This window comes from Neodiprion fabricii, chromosome 5 (genome assembly GCF_021155785.1).
Source record: "Neodiprion fabricii isolate iyNeoFabr1 chromosome 5, iyNeoFabr1.1, whole genome shotgun sequence".
In the NCBI taxonomy this organism is placed as follows: Eukaryota; Metazoa; Arthropoda; class Insecta; order Hymenoptera; family Diprionidae; genus Neodiprion; species Neodiprion fabricii.
This window is the reverse complement of record NC_060243.1, coordinates 18,862,177-18,888,234: the sequence shown is the minus strand read 5'-3', so window position 1 is coordinate 18,888,234 and position 26,058 is coordinate 18,862,177. Positions and strand designations below refer to the sequence as shown.

General features: G+C 41.1%; 1 protein-coding gene across 2 annotated transcripts in view; it reads left to right on the top strand.

Annotated features, from left to right (window-relative positions):
- LOC124182176 (zinc finger protein ush) overlaps positions 1-26,058 on the top strand; it is a 123,175-nt gene that overhangs the window by 58,713 nt on the left and 38,404 nt on the right. The window contains exon 3 of one of the 2 annotated variants that reach the window (XM_046569106.1): positions 5,717-5,833. The exons of the other annotated variant lie outside the window; for it this stretch is intronic. Within the exon in view, the coding sequence (XP_046425062.1) occupies positions 5,717-5,833 (117 nt within the window). The remainder of the gene's footprint in view (positions 1-5,716; positions 5,834-26,058) is intronic. 2 annotated transcript variants of the gene reach the window in all.

Sequence of the window (26,058 nt, the reverse complement as noted above, 5' to 3'; positions counted from 1 at the left end):
GATTTTTGAGAAAGAGGAATAAAATGTTAGCAATAGTTTAACCATCATAAACCATTAAAAGCGAATGAATATAAGATGAAGAATTGGATCATACCTCCATGATAATCAAACTTGCCTGAGATCTCTGCAGTCTGACGAAGTTCTTTTTCTGTGCATTAATTTTGTTACGAAATCTTCGAAGTCGTGTGAAATTCCCGAGTGCCTGAGTACCTAGTGAAATCTCGATAAACTCTTTCTTCGTGAAGTGTAATGACGTTTTTATTCGATATCCATGAAACCCTGTAAAACCTGTGATAAAAACACCCTGTAAAATCGGTGAGCTTGGATCTTCAGATTTCGCCTGTTTACTTTATCTCTCCATATCGTCATTTCTGCAAGGATCAAGTCGTCACGTACAGATTTCAAGTGCCATCGATCAAACGCTCGGGAAAATTGACCGGACACTTCCAGTAGTACTGCATTCGGCCTCCGCACCAGAGTCGAGAACTCGTATGCAGCTCTTCTCCTCTTGCAGGTTGATTTCCATTATTTTTTGGTTTTTCTCATTGTAGAGCGATGTGGCCGAACGGCAGACGAATAAACGCAGAGGCGTCGGACGGCCCGCGAGGCTGTGAGGTAACGGGGTGGTGGTTGGGGGTTGAGCAGATATCTGGTACCGAGTTAATTCCGCCCCCGGGTGGTCGGCCTGGCCGCGCGGGCTCAAGATAACGCGTTTTGACGGTATAAAAATGAGTGTTTTTCTCTCCCTATCTCGCCGCCTCTCCGATAGCGCCGGTAGCACATCTCCGTTCGCTTTCCTCCCCTACGTTTTCGCCGCCGTGCCGACTGTCCACATACTCGCTCCCCTTTGTTTCATCTTCACACCCCCAGATTGATCCGCTGTCACCTCAGTCACACGTTTGCTTAGCAATACCTGAAATCTTTCCATTGTTCCAAGGGTAATACGAAAAGAAGACGAACATCAGTGCTTCACTTCTGAAAAGCTATTTCGGAAGTACCACTGTTCAAATGCAGTAGAAACATTTTGCTATTCGTGTAGTTGATTCGACTGCCCGTATAGTTGATTCGAAGAATTATACAGAGTACGGTAGATATTGGGTGCTTTGTATGCATATAGGGCTAATTATTATTGATATAGTTGATCAAACTAAAAACTTTCACTCAAATTCTTATTAAGAATATTCTTATTTTTACTGCATACTTTTCTAGGTACATTGAAACTCTACTTCGAAGTTGAATACTCAAATTGCGAAAGATTATCTTGAATTGACACTGATCTTCTCAGAAGACAGTCGTAGAGCATAAAACGATGTTCTGGGTTTTGGAGATCAGCAATAAAGGTGTTCCTATTATACCAGGAAAATATTATGATTCTCTGTGGCCGTTTTCATGGAAACCTGCTTAACTTGGATCCAATAGTTTACGATCTAGATAATGGGTCTCTGAATTTGAACGTTTGAATTTGAATTTGACGTTGAAGCATAAACAATGAGATGTATTGAAAAAAACAAACTTTGATAGAGTTGCATTTGCAAACTGTTAGTATAATGCTTTGCTTAATTGCGACTGCTGCATTTGAGAGAATTCTATGACCTTTCGGAATAGTGTCATTTCAACCTCATTAGGAATCTATGCCAATGGCAACCTCAACACACACACAATTGATAAAAACCACAGTACAATATTTAGGAAACAACGTTCAAGTTTGTCGTTATGATGTTTGAAACACATTAATGTTCTATAGGATCTATTTGTCCATCGTACAGTTTCTTAATAAGAATTTCTAACCCAAGTAGAATTTTCCCGCCAAACTAATCATCGCCTTTTACCAATAGCCTTATGTGTCGACTACGACGAAATACTCTTTCCAAAAGTATATTCAGCAACCCCACGATTCGCGGCGGGACTCGAGAGCTGAGCTCGGTTGGTTAAGGTACATAACCAGGCGTTCATTTAATTATTATCGCCCCTAATGAATCTCGCTCATAATGGATTTCTACGCCAACTCTGCCGCGCCAGTACACCCGAGGCTTCGAATCCCTCCCCCTCTATCTTTCCCTCTCCTATCTATCTCTCTCCCTCCCTCTCTCCCTCTCTCATGCAGAAAGGACGACGGTTTATATTCGCACGTAGTTGATGCCGGCATTGTATCGAACGGGAAACGGCACCAACAACTCTCCGCTTGCTGGTTACACTTACTTGCTGCGGTGGTAGCATCTGGTTATCTGTCGTGCCCGACCCTCCATCCGCCGCTCTTTGTCTCCACCCAGCTCCCAAAAAACAGAATCCGAATTCGAGACGCCGTCAGTTGTATCTGCCCGCCTGCATGCGAGGATCAGGCCCACTCGATAATTCAATCTCTCGCGTGACTGATACATTTCCATACATAAGTAACGGGCAGTCAGTCGTGTGTGGCGTGCAGTCTTAGTCCCCGTCGCTTGAGCACTTAGCCACTTATCGGGCGTTCAACTACGACACGGAGACCAACCGACGGTGCTGCAGACTCGCCGTTCGGTGTGCGCGCTGAAATTAATCAGCTTTGAGGCTAAAAATAAGGAGGGAAAACCATGGGCCAATTTGTCATCTTTATAAAAGTTTCTCCCCGCAAAAGTTCGCTTTGACAACTTCTCCGCTGCCATCATCATCATCATCCCCCGAGGGACTTGTTCCAGTCTCTTCTTCACCACGGCTGATCAACTCGCGGAATGAGCGAGTATAAAACCGTCACGAATCTCCACTCGCTTTTCTCGAGATAATACTTTGCCATATCCATCTCTCAGCCAACCATTTCGAGTATATCCACTCCAGGGGATTGTTCGGACGAACTTTTTTCCTCCTCGACGTCGCTTCGCGGTTATTCAGGTTGATCTTAAGACGTATCTGATCACAACCTTGAAACTCACAGGAGATAAGATAGACACGGGATATTTTCAGATGCTCGTCTACGATCTCTTGACGAAACATTATACACGCTACGTTATCTAAAGGAAATAAAACACATTTTTCACTTTAAGACGTTAACCACCTGTGCAGCTGAAACTGAACCGGTTTCACCGAAAAACTGTTTTCACGCATATCCAGCACCAAAAAACTTTTTCATCCGTGTTTTGAAACCCTCTGTATCAAGTTTCACTAGACTCGGAAATAAACACCCTGAAATATATTACATATCTAGTTACATATGACCATGATGATATTTTTCTCTTGAGATATCTTAAGACCGTCAAAATTCACACCCCAAAGTATCATACTCTGATCAACGCCATTATTGCCAGTCCTTGTTTCTCTTACAAAGCATTGATGGACAAATTCTATCTCTGGAAAGTTACGAGCGATCCTTATTGAACAAGTAAGTTCAGGATGTCTGTGAAGCTAAGAGGGATAGTATAATAGCCATGGTATTCTCGACGTGTTTATATATGTACATGCTGGTCGATTCATCGATTGGCAACGCGATACGGGATCGTGATTTGCCGAGAAACTTTCTCCTGGAGATCGGTACCAGATCGGCGACTTGCAGGGAAGCTGATATTTCAACGCGAGTGACTTCAGCGATCTCGAGAGAGTGAACTCGGTGAAAATCATAACTCTCGAAGGAGCTAGAGACATTTTTTTTTAGACCTTCTCACTGCTCCGCCACTTCGTTCCGTTTCATGACGAGCTTACCGGCGTCGATCTCTCGCGCTCTGTCGTATTCCTTGCTGCCTAGAGTCCAGACACATTCAACTCAGTGTCGATGTATACTTGGGGACAACGAATCTGAGACGGCTAATTTTTTACACTAGACAGTTATGTTGGCAGCACAGAGAAACCTACAGCGCCATAGTCGGCTGAGCGCGAAACAAACTCAATCTCAATAAACGTAACATAACCCATGACCGTCGAATCTAACCTTAGAATACGGGGATAATGACTTGTTGGATCGACACGTATTTTAAGGTTAGATTCGACGGTCATGGGTTATGTTACGTTTATTGAGATTGAGTTTGTTTCGCGCTCAGCCGACTGTGGCGCTGTAGATTTCTCTGTGCTGCCAACATAACTGTCTAGTGTAAAAAATTAGCCGTCTCGGATTCATTGTCCCCCGGTGTACCTGCAGCTCTGTTGTTGCGACGCGCAGACTTTTATCGGGAATAAATCGCGCCTCATGGGCGTCACGCATCGAAACGCGAACGGTCATACTTTACTTTAGTTACAAATCTGGTGTTCGCCCTTAATGCTTGCCATTCGCTGTAGTGTCTGAGTCGCATTTCCATCCCGCGATCGTTGAGGGTTGGGGGTGTGGGTTTTCCGTCTCAACTGCTGCTGCTGCTGCTGCAGCGGCGGTGGTGCGCTTATTGTAATCTCCGCGCAGTACGTGGAGAAGTAACGAAATGAAAAGGCTCGAGAAGTGGATGTATCAGTAATCGCAACGAGCTCTACACTGCTAAGCAGTGGAAAGAGAGAACTGAATGGGGATGTAGATACGCCATGCTCGCGCTGGGGCGCGTTGCTCCTTTGTCTTTCTGGCTTGAAGGTAGGTTGGTATGAAGCTAACCACCTAGCCGCTACTGTATACCATTCCACCGCCAACGCCGATTGAACAACCACAACCACGACCGTAGACAATGACAATGCTTCTGATCTATTGCAGAATGTATTCTCATCATTTCGACTCGCTTCGGTTTGATTTTATTTAATTTCTCAATGAGCTATCCCCATTGCATCACATCTAAACTTATTCCAAATTCGTTTTGTTTATCGAATGTCAATCACATTTGACCACTTGAAGTTACTCAATATTATTTGGTTCAAATCATTTAAAGCCATGTGAAGTTCTTTGAAATTGCGTTTAACCTTAGCAATATAACTAGCATAATGATGCTCGAATAGTTTGACATCATGCTGACACTAATTAAATCGTTGAATGACTTTAGAAATTGCTTTAAATCGTAAAATTTTAGAAAAGTATGGTGTAAACTTTTTCAGATTGTATTTTGGTTCTCTACCCAACACGCTCTGATGTTGAACAACCGAATTGACTACAAAAATTATTCTGTAGTGGTTAGCATCGGGCAATTTTGGTAAAATTTAAAACCACCCTATTTCACAGCATGCCAAAGTAACTTATCAAACGTTGCTCGACGCTAAATGCTGTTCAAAACTAGGAACACGATCGGGAAGAGGTTTGAGAGTTTGAGAGACTCTGGCCTGAGCATCAGAGTGTGAAGGGGGTATGAGGACCGAGGAGCGTGGAACGGGGAAAGGCAATGAGTGAAGTGACACTTCCATATTTATTCATGACGTCAGGACTATCCGGGCGGATGACGTGGTGCTAATTTCCGATGCGAAGCGTGCCTAGAATACGAAGGACGACTACTACTCCCCGGTTTTCAGGATAGGTTAAAGGCAACACGAGTTACCTTACGCTCGGGACCCTCCCTCTCTTGCTCGCTCGTTCGCTCCTCGCCACTCCCTTTCCTCGACGCGGAATTGCAAAGTAGTGCGATTTATCATCACGCCTCTATTTCTTCTTCCGTACAAGACTATTAGACCTTCGCTGCTGCTCAGCACGCGATCATCACGCTGATTCCTATTAACGCGAGGCTATCTCTTCACATTTGCCGTGACTCTCCTTCGCCACTTTTATCCGCGTCCCTTTGCAACGAGACAAGCTGTCCTCTTCTTGTGACGTGAAATGTGTGATAAAGAAGTGGTCTGTTCTTTTATGTTTCAGGTAAGTCACTTCACCGTACTACATGTTACGTGCCTAGTCGACACCCTTCACGTTCTATCGAATCTCCGAGAAGACACCGAGTAACAAGTAGCAGGACAGATATTCGAAACGCTCAAGGTAAAAAGGGTGTATAACCTACCCTCGCACAATAGCGATCATCGTTCAGTTTTATCGGTACACGTGCTCGACTTCTCTTCCAAATTGTCGGTGCGTTTTCCGCTTTCATCGACGTGTGGATATTCAAGTTTAGCTCGAGTCAGGGATGCGTGTAGTGACGATAATGGCGAACTTGGTCTCGCTTCGAACTTATAAACGGCTGAATTCGACGCCCTTTACACGTCGCAAAAATGAAGGGGGGTTGGGGCATGATTGGAGGCAATAATTGATCACCAGTCTATCCGCGGTTTGTCGACGTCAGGGTGTGCCCGGCACCTCGGAACCGGGGAGGATGTGGCGGCAACGAACCACCCAAGGTATAATCTTGGTGCAGCGACAGCGGCGGCGGTGGCGGCGGCGGCCGTGCGACCCGCCGCCCACTCGTGTGGAAAAATGATAGCGGGCGCACTGACTGAGTGCCCTCGGGAGCAGCCGGGGCGGGGCGGGCGAGGTGGTTGAGGGTTGGTCGGGGGATGAGGCGGTAGGAACCAGGGAGAAGGAAGGGGGAGAGATGCCCCGGGCCGATTCCCTTATCGCCGCCGCACAGTTGTGTGTGCTTTTATGAAGATCTGTCAAACCACTACTACGGGTGGTGTAATGATGTATTGTACACACCTATACACCCGACACCGGCGGCCATCCCAACTTGTGGAGCTCTGGTTCTCTCCTCTATCACTCTCTCGCTCTCTCTCTCTCTCTTTCTCTCTCTCTCTCTCTCTCTCTCTGTGCGAAAGATCGCTGCTGTATGGAGATAAGAGGCGGTGATTTAATTTACCGCTTTTCGATGAATTTCTCTCGATTTCAGATTCTCACAACCCCTTCTACAAGTGTTTGTGTGTGTACATGGATCTTTTCACACCTCGGTGGGAATCAGAATTCCATGCGAATTTATTCCTGGCACTGCGATTGCTTCCCTAACGTAACATCTCTTCTCCGTGCGTAGGATCGGATGCACGAGTCGTGGTCACTGTGCCATTTGAGGCCACTTGGTGGCATGCTATTATTCATCGACGTAAATTTGAATCCATTCATTTATTCAATAAGATCCTAAAAACTCTCTTTCGGTAAGGATTAGCAAAAGCTAATAACTCTTGATTCTGGATGAAAGCGTATTTGTACCATTTATGGATATAACCTTTGATTACACCTATTACGAATCTAACCACAATGGAATCGAACGATGACCACAACTTGTGCTAAAGTGACCGAAACTGGTACGCCAACCCTACGCATTCGTTAGTTGTTCTTGGATAGTGTTGTATTTCAGGGTAATGAAAAGACTGTTAAACTCTTGACTCGCAGTGTGAAAAAAGAAAGCAACCTGTTCCCAAATATGCTCATTTTGGACTTTGTTATACATTTTCATCCGTCAATTATCTTCCTACGCGGATAAATACTACGATATGATTAGTTGGTTAGGTGAGAAAAGAAAGAGTCAAACCTCACGTGTATCACGTGTACTGCGTGAGAAAAAATTGTTCAAACAATAAAATGAGATTTTCGATTGGATTCGACCACATTGGAATAAATTTACATAAATATGAAGTGATTGATTTGATGGTTTGTAAAATAGAAAATAGTTTCGTTTGCTATACTGGTTTAATTTTATTTTTTTTCGATCAAGAACCACGTTTCTTATTTCGGTCCATCAATTTGTGATAGATTCAATCTAGCATTTATGAACCAAATACACGGTTGCTTTATCGGAAGAAATTGAATCAGTTTGAAAAAAAAGACTTTTGAAGAGTTTCCGATTGAATCAGCCTATAATAATTCCCTAATCTAAGTAAATTTATTGACACCAACTAAACCATGTTGCAATGAGGCTTGACGTGTGGTCATGGAATCAAGCAAACTTTTTCAATATATCAATAAGACTTGTGATTCCCAGCGTTCGAGCGTAACATTGTAAGGTATGGAAAGAAAGAAACACATGGATCTAAAAATAGCGGGTGAGTTTCTAGGAGGGAATGATCGCGTATCTCAAACGTCACGGCGGAGGTGGGAAAGGGAGAAGAGGAGTAGAAACGAGAGGCGGAGAGCAAGAGAGAGGAAGAGAGAAAGACGGAGGATGAAGGAGGTGCAGGGAGGGTTGAAATATGAGAGATACGACGAACCGACTGCTCGCCCTCGCAACTCCGCCGCATCGCGCGATGGTGCATTAGCGCTAATCTCTGCTCTTCGGCCCTCTTTATCTCAGGCATATACCTCTCTCCTCCTCTCCTCTCCTCTCCTCTCCTCTCTCACTCGCCCAGCATCGGAGCGGAGAGTCCAGCCCGGAATACCAGAAGAGCCATGGGCATCTCGTCTCTTTGCCTACCTGCACGTCGTTCAGCCGTCCCTATCTCGGAGATGATCTAATCGTGGGATCCGTTATATTCAGGCTGTAGTAAAGATGGACAGAGAGAGGCTCTCTCGAGTTTTGACATTCGAAATCTCATTAGCAATCTGGGTGGAGAGCCTGCTGCTGGATTAAATAAATTACCGATCCATTCCTCTTCCACCCACCCACTTTGCCCACCTTCCTTCCAACTCCAGGGATAACGCGGATACAGCTGGACTCGCCGCTTTGTCAACCACTCGAAGCCAATACCCCCTGCCAATTCGCTGCGAGCCGTTTACACCAGTCTGGCACATGTCCTGATTACCAAAACTTTTTACTCGCACTCTGTCGTCCAACCAGAATCAATTATACATTGTCCGTCTTCCAGCTAGTATTGACAGGTTTGGTCAGATTTGTGCTATAATCAACTCATCACTGAACGTAGAACCGAGGTTCTGTTCTCGTTCTCTCGTTTTCAGTTACAACGAAACTGTCTTCGGAAGCAGAAAATTAAGAGAGAAATTCTTATTCCGTTACTTCTACACTATCATACCTTCACAACAATTTTCAGAAACTTTTAAAGCGAGTGATAAAGTGATCGAAGAGCATCTGAAATCAGGTTGCTGACATTGGCAATCCATTCTATTTTGGTTCTCAGCTGCGACGACAATTGTGTTGAAAAACAGAAAATGGAGAGAGAACCCAACGAATTGACAATCTTCTCCGCTCTTCTGCGGGATTTTATAATAATTTCCTCCCCTGTCGTAGCTTTGTGACAATTTTCAGAAGCTTTTGAAATGAGTGAGGAAGTAATTGAAGAGTATCTTGAGATGGTTTGGAAATATCGGTAATCCATTCTGCACCTTCGAAGTTTTTTTGCCAAAAGTTGGAGGGATTACAGTTGGTGGATGAATTCTCGTCAGCTGTCTATTTCCCTCTTATACATTCTTTACCTCGACATCACTTCCTCGCAGGTTTTCTGAGTGACTAAACGACTTACGGGACTCGGAGTCTCTAGTCCAGCCCGTTTGGCCGAGGGTAGATAGCGCAGCTGTGAATTGGAATGACGAGCGAACGAGCTAAGATTCGATTAAGGAGATGGGTGTGGTAATAATCGATACTCTTTATTAATTTTATTACGAGATTGACGCATGTTGAGAATTCATAGAATTGATGTGTTCGTAAGGTGCGGTGATTCCTTTGTCAAATTGCGTATAATATTAAACAAGCCAAAATGCTAAACCACAGTTTAGATATATCGATGTTTCATTTCAAATCGCATTGACATAATCAAAAATGTAGCGGATTTGTTCGATTTCAATCTATGGCAACTTCATAATTTTCATCAGTTATTAGTATTAATCGTTCATTTCCTTTAGAAGACTATTGTCTAGTATCTCACTGAAATAGATATTCTTTTCAGTAGCTAATTCAATATTCCTATTTGTTGATCATAGACAATATCGGTGCAATGTTTTAGAATTAAAATTCCGACGATACCAACATGATGGGAAAAAATGTTGCAGTGTGATTGTAGAAAATAATCTTCTGAAGAAAATGAGGCACATCAAGACTTTGTTTATACTTTCTATATTTTTTGTTCTTGTATTCTCAAGGAAAACTTTATAGCTTGCGAATATAATAATTTAATGAATACTCAATGTGCGACTATCTCGTAAAGAAATTAAGGACGAATGAGCCCGTTTGAATCAAAAGTCAAGAACAAGAGAAAAAATCGTTCAAAAAATCTCCAGCAATGTTATTCGCTCCAATGAAAATGCAACAAATGGAACGCTATCCCTAGTAGGTAATAGAAAATAATCTAAAAAAATTTGAATAACACGAACTACTATATCAGCAACTTGCGAAGCGAATAATTAGAACGTCCGAAAGTGATTGAAATCTGGTGTTTGTGATCCGGTGCTAATGTTTTCGATTTTATTTTGATCACTACACAAGTCTCCGGTAATGGCGTAAAATTCTTACAAATACTCACCTTCGCGGTGAATAAAAATAGGTTTGCACAAATATATGGTACAACCGTTGTTAGTGACAATTAGATTTGCGCGGTAAACGTATTCTATTTTTTCGCACAAAATTAGTTTAAAAAGTTTAGACGACATACTGACAATGAGATGTTGTTTCATTGTTGTCCACTACAATTCCAAAAGTGCAAATAACATTGTTTGGGATTTTTAGAAACAGTTCAGAAAACTTCTCTTTTTATTAATTTTGGTTGTGCCCGTGGTACCCATCAATCCTGAAACAGAAGCATCGAGTTTTGCCTCACCAATCTCCTTAATAGCGAAAAATCGGATCGATACAATCCGGTGTGGAGTATGAATAGCAAAATGACACGAGACCCGAAAGTCCAGGTGCAACTTATCATCCTGCCCTGAACTGACTGAGGATCGCCTTTACGACGGTATCGAGGAAAGACGACACGGCGTCTTGATGTTCCGGCGTCGCACGTGCGACTCGGAAGCGGATGTTGCTCCTCGAGGCTCCCGCCTGCTGCTCCTTACCTCGGCGCAATTCTTTATTGCCCGGCTTTCAACTGGTCCGCATGTTTCTCAGGTGACGGGGGAACCCGCCAAAGTGCCTTTCCTGCCCTTCTTCTTCCGCACGTGCAGCCCGTCTTAGGACAATCAGAGCCATGGACAAAGGAGCGATCAAGTTCTCCCAGGGTTTTACCAACAAGTGGCACATTTCCGGCCCTTGTATGTACCTAACCTCTCACCGACCTTCCGGAGTTAAGTGCTTCGCGCTTTCGAGGGTCATGCCAGTGATCAATTTTTGTTTACCGAGCTTTCATTTCGTTATTTCGGGATTACGTGGAGTTCAATATTATGGTTCATCATTATCTCAACAGTTGAAAAATTTCTAACATGTCATACCGAATTCAGATACTTCAATAATTGTTTAATAATTGACAAGGTTTCAGAATATTTTGATTCCGAAAGATTGTCTGAGAATTCAGAACATTTCGAAGAAATTTTATCACACGTTTTAATAGTTTTTAATAAATTTAGAAAATTGTGAATAATTTTGCGGCGTTTAAAAAATTTTAAGAAGCTTCAGTGAACTTCAAAAAAAAACCAAACAATTCCAGATATAAAACAATTCCAACAGATCTCTGAGGGTTCGTGGGATTAAATAGATTCAGAGATGCTTCAACGAGTTGAAACAGTTTTTAAAAAAATGTTACCAAAGGTTTCAGTGACTTTCAAAAGACGTGACTGCAAAATATTTTTTTGAAATTCTACCGATTTAAAATGATCTCAGAAGATTGTGCAATTCTTACTGTGAAGGATTTCATTTCATTAAAATTGAAATTCACACGATATGAAAAGACCGTTAGACATGAAGTTTTATACAATTTAAAATACCTTATCTAGGATTCCAAAGTCAATACTGGACTAAGAGAAAATTCGATTTTATTTTCAAAACTTACATAAATCTCAAGTGCTTTAACTTTATTGACACAAATTCAATTTTCGCCTAACATGTACAAAATCTGAAACTATTTAGAATAGTCCAAGCGATCTGTAATCAAGAAAATTCCGAAATGTTTAATGGACTGACTGAAGCCTTGTGCACTACTGATTATCATCCTTACGAATGTCCAGGTGCTTGAGCAAAATTTTCTCCATTGACCATTGAAGGCAATCTTGCAGGTACGAATTTTGGTCCCAATTTGAAAAACGAACGTCGCGTTTCGTTGAGTCCATTTGTGGGGACGGATGAGCCGGTTTGCATCCCCTGGCGGCCAGGTGCCCTTTGGAGCCCTCTCTCTCTCTCTCTCTCTCTCTCGATAGTCTGTATCTTATCGCGAGGAAACACTCGCGCCCCTCGCGTACCCCTCGTCCTTATCCTGTATAACCGTTGCTGGGCCGCAGCAGACAGAGGATCCATTTATTCGCAAATGCCAAGGCCAGAGCGGAAGATGGAGAGAGACAGAAAGAGGAGGAGGAAAGAGAGAAGGGCCAAAAGTCGGTTCGCTCAGCTCCGCTCGGCTCACTTAATAAATCCATTCGGACGTTCCACGTGGCGATGTCGACGCGGACAAATCTGCGATATGACAAAAAAACTCCGCGGCCCAACCGAGTTATCACGCCGAAGGCCGAGGGCGGGCAAACTCAGGATCTGAGTTATCACTGTTCGCTCCCCGATTTGTCAAAGTCCGTTCCGAGCCGGGAACCAACGCCAGCCCCTCGCTTTCCCCTCGTTTCTAGCCTCTCGACCACTGCGACTGACTGACTGAAGAGCCAACCAGATCCGCCGTTGATAATGAAACGAAAAAACACCGAAAAATGGATAAAACAAAAATTATGACGGAGGATATCAAAATCGTCGAAGAATATTTTTCCACGCTTTTATTCGCGGATAAAATGTGATTTATATGTTTGGATGGTAATTTTTGAAATTCGTGACTTTTAATTCGGAGGTCGGTTATTTTCTTTTACAAGTTCAAGGAAATAGAAGTTCATTGTAATCATTGTTTCTAAAATTTGGAATTTTCAAATATACGATATGAAAAGCAATAGCACAAAATATTGAATTTGCAAAGATGTGGAAATCAGATTCGTAGAATTTTGATTTATAGAAAGTTGGGAAAAGTAGAAAAATCAAAACGTAGAAAGGTAAAAATTTCGAAAGCTATTATATATAATCGAACAAACTTCAATATTTTTCCGTATTTCTACAATTTCTCTGATGATTCTACTCATTTCTATTTTCGATTGTCTACTTTTCTAAATATTATTTAATTTTTTACCTTCATGCTAGTTGAAGAAAATCGAGCAAATTACATAGTTCACTAAAATATCTCAGCTGTCCTACAATTTTGAGTTAATCATTGTTATCGCCTTATTTCAAATCTTTCAAACAACAGCAGCTTTACAATTTTCTTGTCAGAGTCATTTCCAATTCAACTACGAAAAATGAAAAATGTGAAGGGGTTCACTTTCTTTTCAGATAACGAAAAAGTTTGTGAAGAAAGAATCAAAATATGACTCATTCAAAAATCTCGTACTTTGTTTCATTCTTTTTGAAAAAATCTTGATGATACTGCATCGAACACTTCAAAAATTTCCCGTGAACTGGAGTGTTCATTCTTCGTACAGAGAATCAATTTTTAACCAACAAAATCTTATTAGAGATAGGAATATCTGCCCGACACCGTAAAGACAGGTGAAAAACTAGTTTTCCCTTGTGATTTTCGAACAATAATACAGCGATTGTGTTTCCGGTGGAATAAAAATATAGAAATTGACTACAATTAGTTGGGTCACAATGACGAATTTTTGAAGGCCCAAAAATCTGTTTCACGGAATTTCATAATTTATTAATCTGAAATACAGAAGAATGGAAATATAGGAAGCTCGAAATATAGAAAACCAAAATGAGCATCATCTTTTAAAATTCTGTATAAAATGCATAGATTTCCACATCTCTTTTAAATTCGATATTGCAACCCTTTCGTTTTCAAATCTTTCTATATTTCCACCTCCACCCTGTTAAAAAACTTATCTTCCATCACGATTTTGAGGACGATCCCGTGATTATTCCTCGATTCAAAATCTTGATCACCAGATCAGCTCTCCATTTTTTGTTCCCTTAGTCTCTCCTCCAGCCCTGTTATCTTCACGAGCCAATCGTGAAGTATCTAGGTTCTCTCATTGGTACCCAACACCTAGACCTAGGTAGAATAGTCACAGGGTGACTCCTCGACCCTTGCAGCCTGCAGCAACGCGTGGCGAACGGCGTAAGTAACGCCAGACCGCGGTGCCCGCAGGAGAAACTCCTGATAGCCCGATGGTCATTTCTCATTTGTGTAATCTGTGCACCCGGTGGTCGGAACCCCCACACCCTGAACCCTGAGCCCAGCGACCACCCCACGTGGCAGTCGCGTCGTTTGTTCTACTCGTGTATTCGCTTTGGTTTTTGACGACGCGAGACGACCGAAGGATTAATACACAGAGCCGGGATCCGCGGCGCACTTTTCGTACCACACATTATTCCTCATTAACTAGTTGCGATTCTGTATAGTGCAGTCGTTTGTCAAAACTAAGCGCTTCTTCGGCAATATTTGGTTGCTCTTTTGCTTCATTTTCAATTCTTTCGTACATATATCCTGGACACGTACCCAGCTGTAGAGTTCTGAGGTAGTGAAGTTCAAGTTATCTAAGCCTGTGGAAATTTTGGGTATTCATCGAAATAAGCCAAAAAACTTTCGGTATAAATTTTCACTACGAGATTTTCAACGGTTGACCTTACATGCTTTTTAATGATAATGTCGATGAAACAGGGGATACCAATAAGACTAGATTGACCTGGTGCAAATAGATATAGATATGCATTTTTGGTTATCGGCGCTCTCTAATCTTCATTTTCTCATCGGAGAACCAAAAACACCTATTTGCATCAGGTTCCACCAGGTAACGTCATCTATAGGTAAGATCATTGGGTTGGAGGGGGGGATGAGTTCATAGACTTCAAGTGGCCATGTCTGGTTATGTGCCCAAGTTTTATTTATTAGAAATAATTATTCCTTTCCTAGTATATCTTGCATCAAGGGATAACGGATATAGGATGAACATTTTTATAGCGCCCAAACGATTCATAGCGGATGATCGTGCTCACGGAGATTTTTTTTCAGTATGTCAACATCTACAACATATAAAAAATCCAGACAATATCATTGAAACCCGATTCCCACAAGATTATTACGGGGTTCTTTGTAACAATAAGGTAATGTTGTATTTTTATGAGAGTAACATTATTTCACAACATATGGATTTTATGAAATTCAGTCAACCGTGATTAAACCAAGATATATTAATGATTTTTTCTCAATTCAACTTCTTCGAAGTCATTTTAAAATTGTAAAACAGGGTTTTCTTAAGTTGTTAACTTAGGTCTATTAAGGCTAACAAGACCAAATGAGCACAATCAGAAACAAGAAAAAACAGTACAGTAATTTAGTGCTTTTGTTGCTAATGAATTGCATCAATTTCAATTTTGATGTGCCTTTTGTTGTACTTTTGCAGAAAATTAATATTTTGCTGACCCAACAGTAAACTTGGCACAGTCGTATACTGTTTTTTTTTTTCGTTTATATTCTCAAACCTCTTATTAAAGATTTTGGAAATATTTAGTTCTTTTCATTGGTATCTCCCGTGATAGCGTTGCTCGTTCACTCTCTTACTGAAAAATACTACCGTGAATGTTATCAGGCCGCTGGGAAAAGCGCGCAACTACACCGAATTAACAGATTACTATGCAAAACGGACTGCATTACACGCCTACACGGAAAAAAAAATTCTGTTCGGCGAGCTGTATTCTACAGCTCCAGTAACTATACGCACTCTACGGTCTATCTTGTAGTTACAGCAACTATATATTAGTCAGCTCCGATAGCTGCAAGTTGTTCAGCTCTCACAGCTGAATGGTTTTGCTCTAAGAGCTGTAAGTTGCGCTGTGCTCTGGTGCGTTGACATATTTCATAACCTTCAAATTTCATGAGTATGATTTAAATACAGTTGATAGATAATTGTTTGAATAGTCCATTCAAATATGTAAATGACACTGAATGAATAATGATAATAATGATGAAAAATAATACTAATAGCAATATAATTGTACTATTTAATAATAAGCGCTGTGAGCGGAGCCGAAAAATTCTGGTCTAGCTCTTCGAACGAAGCTGTTTAGCTGAGAGAGCTGAACAACGTACAGCTATGACAGCTGACTAACAGTCAGTTATACGAACCATGCAGTGCTCTTCCAATAACAGAACGTTTAGTTCGACGAACTGTTTACAAGTAACTATCTAATATTTAGTTCCACGAGCTGAATTTTTTTTTCCGTGTAGATTTAGTTGCTCAGGTTTTTTGAACAATTTAAATCAGTAGCTAATATAATGATCTGAATTGTTGCAATTGTAATTCCGTATGCTTTGGAAGAAAAATTACATATTGTGTAACAACTGCGGAAAATAGGCGGTATCTGACCAAATGTAACTTCGCCTTTGCGAAAAAAAAATATGATTGTATAAATTTTAGTATTGCGTCAGTAAAAGCAACTAAAAAGCATCACGTTTTTCCACCTTGATGAAACGGGAAAAAAGACTGGTTGCAGCATTTTAAAAAAAATGCATGAGTTTATTTCATTTTACCCTGCAGAAATGGAGTACTAGAAGCAATTAAATTTTAGTTTTATACGAGTCTACAATGTAAATAATTTATCTGTTGCGAATTAATGTTGATTGTATCAATGGAGTTGTTCTTGAAATCTCGAATCTATCTTTCGTATAGAGGAAATTTAAGTTCCTTCCTTGCTTTGGCTGAAGTGAAAAGTTTCTTCATACCCGAATCTATTTTTTATGACTAAATTCTCGGTAGGTTCATATACAACTAACAATTCAGTCGTTTCCAGCAAATGTACCTGAAATTTCAACCGAAAACTCTGGTAATAAGATCTCGAAGAGTAGACGAAACTTGTTAAGCTATCCAAAACTACGAAACGGTTAACATACGGCTATAAATATTGAATTAATATTCCATGGATTCATTCATCGTGAAGACTCTGAATAAAGAGAAACTTGAGCTCCCAATCAAACTGTATAAATCGAATCGTTAGATGCATTCCAGTACTCAATTTTTCTTCGTCCAGGATCTAGTGAACACACTTACAAATATATTCATCTCCCTCTTCTCGGACGATCGTCGCACACGACCTTTTCCTTTAGGTCGTGGCCGAGGACAGTGGTTACTGATAGGCATTGGGCATTCCAATGTGGCAGCAATGGGGTCCTCGAGAGCGGTTTGGCGCCGCGTTATCTTCTTCGTCAAGATCCCTAGTGGCGGGCGGAGCCCAAGGAGGAGGAGGAGGAGGCGAGAGGAGAGAAGATGAGTGTGAGAAGAGCGAGGCGGGGGCGAGAGGAGGGAGTCAACAGTACCGGCACTGTTTCGCCAGCTAACCCGTGTTTATACCCGGTCTGCAGTTCCCTCTTCCGCTGCTCCCGGGGGAACGAACGAACGAACGAACTCCTGCAGGAATGTCCGCAGCGTCTAGACGCTTCCGAAGATTATGACGTGCTGCCTTTCCCTCTCTCGCTCTCCTCCACGTCGTGCCAATATGCACTATGTTACATGTTCTGTTTCCCCTTATCCTCTCTGACATACATAACCTACAAACTTGCGTCGCTAAATCGCTGCAATATTCTTTATATCCCTATTCTTCTTTTGGCTTCTTTTTTTACGAATATAAGGTCGAATTTATATGAAATATCGTTGGGTGTACTGCGCATGCGCGAATTTCGGACGGATTTGAAGTTTTATGAGAAACACTGCATCCTCTGAACATATTTTGAGGTTATAGATACATCGTGATTGGTCAGGCGACGACTAGTTCATGCAGTGATTCTCATAGTACCGATAATTGGACCAAAAACAATTGAGAAACAAAGATTGGCCTGCTACTGCTAACCTGTTTGATGAATCCGAAAATTTCTCGCTGTTAGGAACTTGCTCTATATAGAAATTCGCCATTTTCTGTCTTTTTCCTAATTCTTCTTATTATCCCTTGACCAATTCCAAGGAGTTCCGTCTTTTATTACCGCTGAGTTTATTTAGGGAATAGAGTTATGGTACAGATTTTATGATGTTATTATTGAGCAGCACTGACAAAGAAAAGGCACGCAGTCAGAAACATTGATTGTAGCAAAAAAAAAAAAAAAGGACATCGTCTTTGGCCAAAATAAAGAGACCGTTGTTCCAGCGTTTTGTCGAATGTGCATTTGTTGGTAAGGAGAAAAAATATTGAAAACTTTTTTTCAATGTCTTCGAAAAAACATTGATAAATTTTTCACCAAATCCTTCATATTACAAATCTCTACGTTTGCTTATTTTTTTTTTTTTCGTCTGACGGTTGTTATTTTTTTTCTGTTGTAGTTAGACGTATACAATACATTTGTATACTATACATAGAGTGATGTTCTCAATTTATCTACCTTTATTGAAATTTCTTCGATATTCTTATTCACATATTCGTATGATGCATATGTGTATACATTCTAAGAAATTTCACTAACGAGATAAACATAATTTGATCGTTCTGGCTATTCACGCCGCGAGCTACACAAAATCGAGAACCCCCCTTTGGCACTTTGCTTCTCTCTTCCTCCTCCGGCAACTAAACTCTCGGGTTATATTATCTGTCGTCACTGATCAATTAGGAACGAACCCGCGAAACGATCTCAACCGTCTGTTGCATGGGCCATGTGGCTACTTCCCGCTCTGTTCTTCTCTCCTCTTTGCCGATCTGCGGTCGTCTCATCCTTTTCCATTCGAATTGCCACAAGCGCAAACTCTTCAGTGAATTCGTCTATGTATGTGTGTTCAACAAATATAGAGACAGATAATATTCATGGTTTTAGCGAAGTCTTATCGTCTGTTTTGCTGAAAATTTTCTCGGTCTTGTGATTTTGCCTTACATGAATATACCAAGATACCGTTCCATCCTCATCTCGGTTTACTTATTTCTTGTTTCCCTTTATGGAGTGTAAAATAATTGTTTAAATATGATTGGAATTACCTATGATTAGAAAGTAACTATTCAGTATGATTGTAGTTGTCAGTATTACATGTTGCTGTTGTTCCAACATTGAATATGTTTGTTGAATCAATTACATTTATCGGTCAAATAGAGACTTAACATAAAACTATCTCACCGATTACGAAAAATATTGTCTCCTAAGCAATAATCAAAAAGAAAAGTAACGGTCGCTGTATTTTCTGGTTACAACTACAAAACGTATTTTCATATCGTACCCAGAACTGATGTACTTTTCGGTTCTGGATAAAAAAAAAAAAAATAAAAAAAAACTAAAACAGAGTTATGAGAACTGTATGGTAACGACAACTAGAAATTTCTCTCGGTTCCCCGATATCGTTGCGAAGCAACTATGCTTACATAGAGGGTACAACAGGGGAATCGATACCAGGAAAGAGCGAGAGAGTGATAGTCAGGAAGAAGGAGGAAAGAAAGGAATAAATAACACTGATAATAGAGAATAATCCTAATCGTACGGTTTGTCCGATACCGTGAAGTCTCCCCCGGCAGTGCATGTATCATAATCTGGTCGAGCAGAGAAAGAGAGTCGCCGGCAAGCCAGTCGCCAACACAACAGCTGCATGCTTGCTCACACGCACACGGTGTGTCGATGACGAGGAGAGGTGGCAGTGATAACAGGTAGGCTCGTGTAGTGAGAGCCGGCTTAAATGTGCGTGCGCCTACTCTTGCGGTACTGATATCAGTTTCCTCCTGATCCTCAGTGGCGAGGCCCGGCTTTGCCTTGCCTAGCTCACAGTCGCGCCGAGCATTTCCTCTCTCGCCGTGTCGTCCGGAATGAGGCAGACCGATCTTGACATCGTACTGTTGTTCTTCTCGCGTGTCCAGATAACAATTACGTCTCAATTTCCATCGGTGGCCCCGATTGCGATCACGTTCCTTGTTGGAGATTGCCAAAAGGCAGAAGGGGACGTTTGTGCCGTGAGTGCAAGCCGCGATGCACAATCATCGACACTCTGGTATCACTCCAGTGATTAGACAAGTTCGGCTTTTCATTGTCCGTTCTCGATTTGACCAAGTAGCTGGTTCTATTGGTTACTTTGTTCTTTCGACACTTCGGTAAGTGAATCGTGTTACAAACTGTGGTTTCACATAACCTGCACATTCTTTATCGGAGACAGCCACAAAGTGTAGAAAGAGAAAATGAAGATGTTTGTACCATGAGTACAAGACACGTTTTACAATCATAGGCACTCTGGTGTCACTCCAGTGATTAGCCAAAGTTTGGGTGTTCTCTTGTCCATTCGGGATTCGATCCCGAGCTTTGATTTGGTGGTTGGTGTTCTTTCCAGTGAGTGAACGGTCTTTGTGATAGATACTCTGATTTCGAATCACCTGCACAAAACGCTGGGAACATGAGTGTACTGCTATGGCGGCAGAGACGAGCCAGCCTTAGGGCCTTGGCCTCCATACCTTCGTCTATGAGTGAGTAATATGTCCTTAGATATACCTTCTTGAAACAGAATTGTAAGGTGTTTTTTTTTCACTCTTATCGGTGGCTCGTTAGAATTCTAGCCAGATCACCTGATTGTCGTAGAAAAGAAAGATCATCGATTTAGGACAGTGAAATTCCGTCTTCTTGTTCTGTTTATTTCTTATTATCTGCTCCCTTTTCTATCCTATCTTACTTCTTCGTCCTTGTATCATCATCGTGGTAGTGTTTATCTGGTTGTTTTCTGTAATCTTCTAAGACATCGACGATATATCAATTCGCAATCTTGCAAACGACTTTTCGTGCCCTTCGTAAAGATTATGCCGGACTTTCTTCGGCTTGCACTTTCTTTTATTACGACCGTATTATAACATTGTGTCGATGTTTTCCAGCAATCGACAATAAAAATAGATGTTGTACTAGTTCCCTAATTCTCTTTAGTTAATGTTATGGAATCTTCGCATTCTAATTGAGAAAAATTTTCGAGAACCTATACATAACTTACACAACGTAAGCTCCAAGTTGTTTAATGACTTTTGTCTGAATCGTATCGTTGCGTTATATACAAGCCTGACTTGCAGAGGTTTCGTCCATATCTTTATATTGTTCCAAGAAAACTTTTTTTTTCACTACTTACACAAACTATAACATTTCAATACGCCGATTTGAAAGTCCGTGTAGATGTATACGTGTACATGTACATGAACGATGTTAAGGAACATTGCCCTAGATTCACAATCAGAATACAATATATCTGCAGTCGAATCATGATTCGTGAATTTATTTAGACGGAGATACAGATCTCTGCCAGATATAGATCGATGATTATCTCTCGCTTTAGGCGATGATTAACGAGTCTGCCGGATGAATATCGGGTATTTTGATGCTGCGCGATAATCTAGCGGGAAGTCCATTAATCAGATTTCACCATTTCTATATCAAAGTACATCGACTATGAAAATAATCGCTCTCCGCTGCAAGAAATTAGCTCGATCTTGTGACTACTAAACTCTATATGTTGTGCGAAAGAAAGAAAAACAGTCATATATCATCATCTCCTATCGATGCTCTTATATTTTTCCAAAGTGAATTTTTTTTTTACTTTGGAAATGGAGACCTTGACTAGATCATCCTTAGTGTGTTTGTGCGTGACTGGATAAAAATGGCAAAAAAACGTAAGAAGGGAAAAATCTTTTTTTGTGGATATGTATGTATACACACGTATATATATATATATATATATATATATATATGTCAGAGCAAACAAGTCGGGAGTGTGACAGGAAAAAGCGCTGATAAGGAACCGCTCGGCGCAATGGAAGAACGCCAAACATTTGTCTCCGATAAGATCTGCTATCTTCTCATGAGAGAACTTTCTCCTGTTTTTACCCGACGACTGCTTCTCCTTCCTAGCTTCTTCCTTCCTTTCTTCCATCCGCATCGTCCCGCATCCTTGCAAACTAGCCTAGCCTATTTCATGTTTCATCAACGGTTAACCGAACTCTGTGACACCGCTGTTTTTGGGATCGAAACTTCGAGTCCGTCGGTCGAGTGAAGGATCTCTGGTGAAAACGATGGTTCTGTTCGTGAAGTAAGAAAAAAAAAAATTCGTTTAATTGTTGATTCCTTCTTTCGAGATGCGCTGTGTCCGTATCTTTCTTATTCGTAATAATTCTGGTCGTGGGATAAAATATTCTTGATAGTCGTGAAGATATCTACTTTCAATGCTTCGTAAGAAAAAAAAAAGAAATTAACGAAACTTGGAAAGATTATTTACTTTCTTTGAAAACTTGAGAAAATCTTAAACGCAGCATAGTTCTATACAATTGGTCTCATAAAAATATTATACTTCTCATAATATTTCAGATTCTCGAAATCTGAACCGTTGTCAGTCACTCAAAGATACTAGTGTAACGAGTGATTTTTCCACGAAGCGGCACGTTACATGAAAAAATTGAGGAATATTAATAGTAGTAGATACAAGCTCTTCTTCTTATTGTTGGGCATTCAATTATAGAAAAAAAAAATGATTATGTCGTTTAAAAAAAAAATCAGACTTATCTGACCTTTATAAATTTATAATGACACACAGCTCACGATTGCTGGCCGAGTTATCTTAGAATTATTCATCAGCTTGACGCGATATTTAAATAAACGATTCGAAGAAGAAAAATATTGAAATAAATTGGAGAATGTTTTCACAATTGTTGCACAATTTTTACATAGTTAAAATATTTGGTGTATTGTTTATTTTTTTAGGCGTCATGCTTATACTTGCTGCGAAGTTGGTGGGATTGACACGGTATAGAGAAATATTGTATACACATACATGCACATAAATACGTAGGTACAATCAATAACAGATTGTTAATAATGTATAATTGGATATTGTCGAGAGATCAAACTCTGGTTCAACCTTGGTGATATTATATTCTGCATAGCAAGAAAACATATTATCCATTTAAGTAAATATACTCAGCGATAAATTGTAACAATTGCAGATCACTACAAGTTCATGATTATTCGAAAACATGTCATGTTTTCGTTCTTTACATACATTCTTTACATTTTCATTAGTTTTAATCATTCTGACAAAGAATGAGCATTCGATAAATTTGCGTTAAACAAAACGAAAAAATAATTACGTATCGACAGATTCTACATGCTTAATGTTAGAAATGCTTTGAATTTTTTCGACTTCAGTGTTACATTTTTTTGTACGAACAGCAAACTTTACCCAGCGTGAATACATTATAGTGTTAAATAACCCTTGTTAACATAAAGTATTTTGGTAAAAATGAAACGATTTCTGGCTGACTTTTTTTTATAACGAGGTTCGCTTATATGCTATGTATACTACGTATAACGTATGTACATGTGATATAAGTACGTGCGTATTATATACGAACTGGGCACCGTTAAATCGCTATCAATAAATAACGATTACCTATATTAATTTGATGGGCTAGCGGGCGTTCCGGTTATATAGCCGGTCAGATGGAGCGGCTGCTTCCACCCTTCCCGGTCGCTTGCAGCTCGGGAGGTTAAGCGAAGTATCCAGAGAGATATCTGGGATCTAGAGCCAACAACAATTAGCCGGGGGGTCAAAGTTCGCTCCCGCGCCCCGTTTGTGGGCGGGGTAAAACCGCCGCACCATGCCGTATAGTATAACTCGCATCGAGAGCAATCTGAGTAAACAAATCACGGATATAACGCTGGAGAAAAAGTGAGTAAGAGAGAGAGAGAGAAAGCTCGTCTCGGGACGTTGTTATAATAATTTCGCCGCTACGGCAGGGCGAGGATGCAGGATTTGTGGCGGCAAACCCGATTTATACCTGCCGAAACCAAGTCCGGCTCACGCATCATAGTATTTTATGTACCTATAGTCACGACCATACATGTGTTCCTACCACCTTTGCACGCCGCGAAACTCGTCCGCCTTCGCATTGCTCATCGTATCGCTCCGGCCCGCCCCAGGCTGTTCACAGATCGTTCGGTAGGTACAGGGAAGGTGTACGTTACCTGTGATCACAAGGTGTTCCGCGGAGGTGGTCCCCGAAGTGATGCATCAAGTTCAGCCCGCGATGAACGATTTTTGTTACCATACTCTCGTGCTGACTTTGTTTGTGACGCGTCGCATCGTCTGTGTTCGTCGATTATGTCGTCACACGTGTCGAGACGAATCCAACGAGCCCGCGTAAGCTCGTTTTGGACCAGCCGTTCGCGAGATATCGCCGTTTTGAACTACAAAACTGGCACAGCGTAAGTCACGTGGTCAACTGTGCAAATCCGAGGCTTATCGCGACGCGCACAGGTCTTAGAATTAAAATCACGATATCTCGTGAACGACTTGTCCAAAGTAGGCCTGCGAAGGCTCGTTAGATTCGTCTCGGCGTTAGTTAGAACTTGAACGGTGGGAGAAGTTCGCATTCGTTAATCATGCTCATTTGGATCGCAAATTTCTGCAAAATTGGACCGTGAACGAAAGCTTAATCTCTTCAAACAAGACATCTGAAGCAGCGTGTAAATGACGATGCCTGATTGCGTTTGGGTTTGCTCTCTTTATCGGGCCGAGATCATCTCAACATTGAATCTCTTTTTCTTGAGCACATCGTTCCCAGCTGAGACTCGCCCTTCTCTTCTCCTCGTCGTGAGGCTGATGGGACCGCATTCGTCTCTTTCTCTGTTTCTCTCTTCTTCTTTAGGTGGACACGCAAACCGGTAGAGAGAGACAGATTTCAGGGGGAGTTAGGGGCGCGCTTGTAGCGCTGGGGGATCCTCACCTTCCCGGGTTCGACGCAAGACGAACGCCCTGCGCTGTACTGCGCTGGGCGATGTGATGCCCTCCCACAGATATAAGTGGGCCCTATAACGCCAACCTGTTATTACTACGAGCGCTGTACAAACAACGTGTTAATCGGGCTCTCGGTTATACGATGGTGCTCGAACGTCATACTTTCGTGATTTATTTTGACCGGGGGACAGCCGACGGAGTCTGGTATGGTATAAGTGATACAATACGTATCTACACGTATATACGTATATAAAATATTTATATTTGTACTTTTATATATATATGCATATACATGGACAATGTATATACCTATATATTAAGATACAAAATTACGAAGGTACGTCTTGTATCATTTAACCGATGTACCAATGTACACTGTACATATGTAACCCCCCCGGACGTACACATACACACGTCCCAAAAACCTCTACCTCCTAGAATAAGTTAGGCTAAAGAGATCAGTGACCAACCAAAAAGCAATCTAACAAATACGTAAGAGAAGACAAATTATTAAACACACGGTAGCCTGCTATCTGACACTGCGTACATAAGCATCACAAATGTAAACGACCAATAAGTAATATAAACCGATTCAACTTAATTCAATCTTTGTTTAGTAGGTACCTACACAGATACCGTGTATATGTATAATGTACATATTTAGACTTTGCGGTTACGTTTTGTAATATACTACAACTCATGATAAAGTGCACGTCAAGCATTCAAAATATTGGACAAGGATCCAAGAAAATTCAATCGCAGTCAGAAACACGTCTGAAATTTTTATTTCAAAACAGCTTAAATTTTAATTTTTTTTGTTTTCTTTGCCCTACATTGGAAACATTTTTATTTTCTCCGACATGTCAACTGACCTCTAGTTCAATCTAATAGTAAAATAAGAAACTTGATCAATTGAAATACAATACAGAAGTTCGATATTTCAATGTAATAGTCTCAATATTAAAATTATTTTGTAATCAAAGGAAAAGTGAATAAGAATTCTTCTCATGAACGAAACTCGGCTAAATATACGGAATTTTGATGAAAAATCGTACGATTCTTCGTTGTACAGTTTCATTGACAGCCGTTGCGTTATCTGTGAGTTCATTTCGTCGATGGCAACGACATCTAATTCAATCTGAACTAATCTAACCTAACTTAATATGACGTGACGTAACATAACCAAAAAAGGGAAACAAATACAAATTCCGTATCAACTGATCGTTGTTTTTTTCATCATTGTTATTCAATTTTATATATATTATCAAAAGCTAGACGGACAGACAGGCAGACAGACAGACAGACAGACGGTTGGTTGCTCGCTCGGTCGATCGAGTCGTCCTGACTGGGTGATGTGTTTGGTGGCGGCAACGGCCGCGTGCGCCCCGCGATAAGCTCCCCCCTCCAATCCTGTCCTCACCCCCTGAAACCTCCTCACCCGCGACCTTGGAACAACTTTTTGGGGCTGGCACCGCACGTTGTTCCTTGATATATTCGTGCTG